Source organism: Echinops telfairi, unplaced genomic scaffold, assembly GCF_000313985.2.
Source record: "Echinops telfairi isolate 266 unplaced genomic scaffold, ASM31398v2 ScPeMD7_3;HRSCAF=10, whole genome shotgun sequence".
Classification (NCBI taxonomy): Eukaryota; Metazoa; Chordata; class Mammalia; order Afrosoricida; family Tenrecidae; genus Echinops; species Echinops telfairi.
In genome coordinates, this window is record NW_022103899.1 from 62978018 (window position 1) to 62979439 (window position 1422).

Consider the following 1422-nt stretch of genomic DNA (forward strand, 5'->3'; position numbering starts at 1 on the left):
CCCCCCCAAGCTGATGCTGCCTCCACGGTGCAGGTGCGAATCTGAAGGAGTGGCTGCGGGAGCAGTTTTGTGACCATCCCCTGGAGCAGTGTGAGGACACGCGGCTCCATGATGCGGCCTACGTGGGCGACCTGCAGACTCTCAGGAGCCTGCTGCAGGAGGAGGGCTTCCGGAGGTGAGCCGGCCCACAGAGGGCCTGCCCCAGGGGGCGGGCTGCTGGTGAGGGGTAGAAGGCAGCACGGCCACTCGTCCCACCCTTCTTGCTAGGCGGGGGCCCTGGGCCTCGCTTCCCCCTGAATGAGCCTGGGCGGGATGGGCTGCCACCCCACCCCCTGGGGCTTCCTGGTGCTGGTGCAGCACGCACTCAGCCGGCGGAAGATGCAGCCCCTGCTCGGTGGACTGCTCTCTCAGCCACAGCCCCCCTTCACCCCCATACTCTCGTCACCTCACTCTTGTCCACAAGAGCGGGCCGCCGGCCCAGAATACGTGCAACGGCTTCACACTAGCCCTCCGTGTGGCTACTCTGTCTGGACTCAAGGTGGTCAGAGAAGTCTGGCAGGAGGCGGCTACCTTGGCAGCCCTGTGCGGTCCCTGTCACCTGCGTCTGCCAGCAGGGGCCATGCAGCTCTGAGCCAGCCCACTTCCTGCTCCCTGCGCCCAGTCTCGGTGGCTCTCCCGGCTTCTTGGGGGTGTGTTGGTTAGGTGTTGCTTCCTTGGGCTGTGGGTGGCACAGAAGAGGTGCGGGGTTGGATCCCCCCAGCCCAGTGGGAGCAAGGCCTGTCAGCTGCAGCTGTTAGAAGCTCAGGGCTCCCTGGCCTGAGTCCCTGCGGGCTTGCAGTAACTGCCCTTTGGTGGTGAGCTTCTCTTGGTTGCAGCATGTCTGCGGGGCCTCTGAGCTTGAGCCACCGAGTGAAGAAGCGACCTGCCTTGGTTTAGCGTCTGGGTGGCGCTCTCTGCCACTGGCTCAGCCTGGCCTTGGTGGCTTCTTACAGGGCGGTCCAGCGCCCCTGGGCCCCTGCCTCAGATGTATTCAGGTGTTCAGTAGGGGAAGGGCCCTGGGCTCTGACCTCGCACCTCTGTCTCGTGGGAGGCCTGAGTGCTGACTTGGGTCCCTCGCCGACCGTGGAGCTGTGGGTGAGCCAGCGCCTCCGCTCTCCCCAGCCGCATCAACGAGAAGTCGGTGTGGTGCTGTGGCTGGCTGCCCTGCACGCCGCTGCGCATCGCGGCCACTGCCGGCCATGGGCACTGTGTGGACTTCCTCATCCGCAAGGGGGCAGAGGTGGACCTGGTGGACGTCAAGGGGCAGACGGCCCTCTACGTGGCTGTGGTGAACGGGCACCTGGAGAGTGCCCAGATCCTCCTGGAGGCCGGCGCGGACCCCAACGGCAGCCGGCACCACCGCAGCACGCCCGTCTACCACGC

The 1422-nt window shown here is 66.2% G+C and overlaps 1 protein-coding gene across 1 annotated transcript in view; it reads left to right on the forward strand.

Moving 5' to 3' along the window:
- ASB1 (ankyrin repeat and SOCS box containing 1) overlaps nt 1-1422 on the forward strand; it is a 10361-nt gene that overhangs the window by 3120 nt on the left and 5819 nt on the right. Inside the window, 2 exon segments of the mRNA XM_045296132.1 lie at nt 34-175; nt 1162-1420. Coding sequence (XP_045152067.1) covers nt 34-175; nt 1162-1420 — 401 coding nt within the window.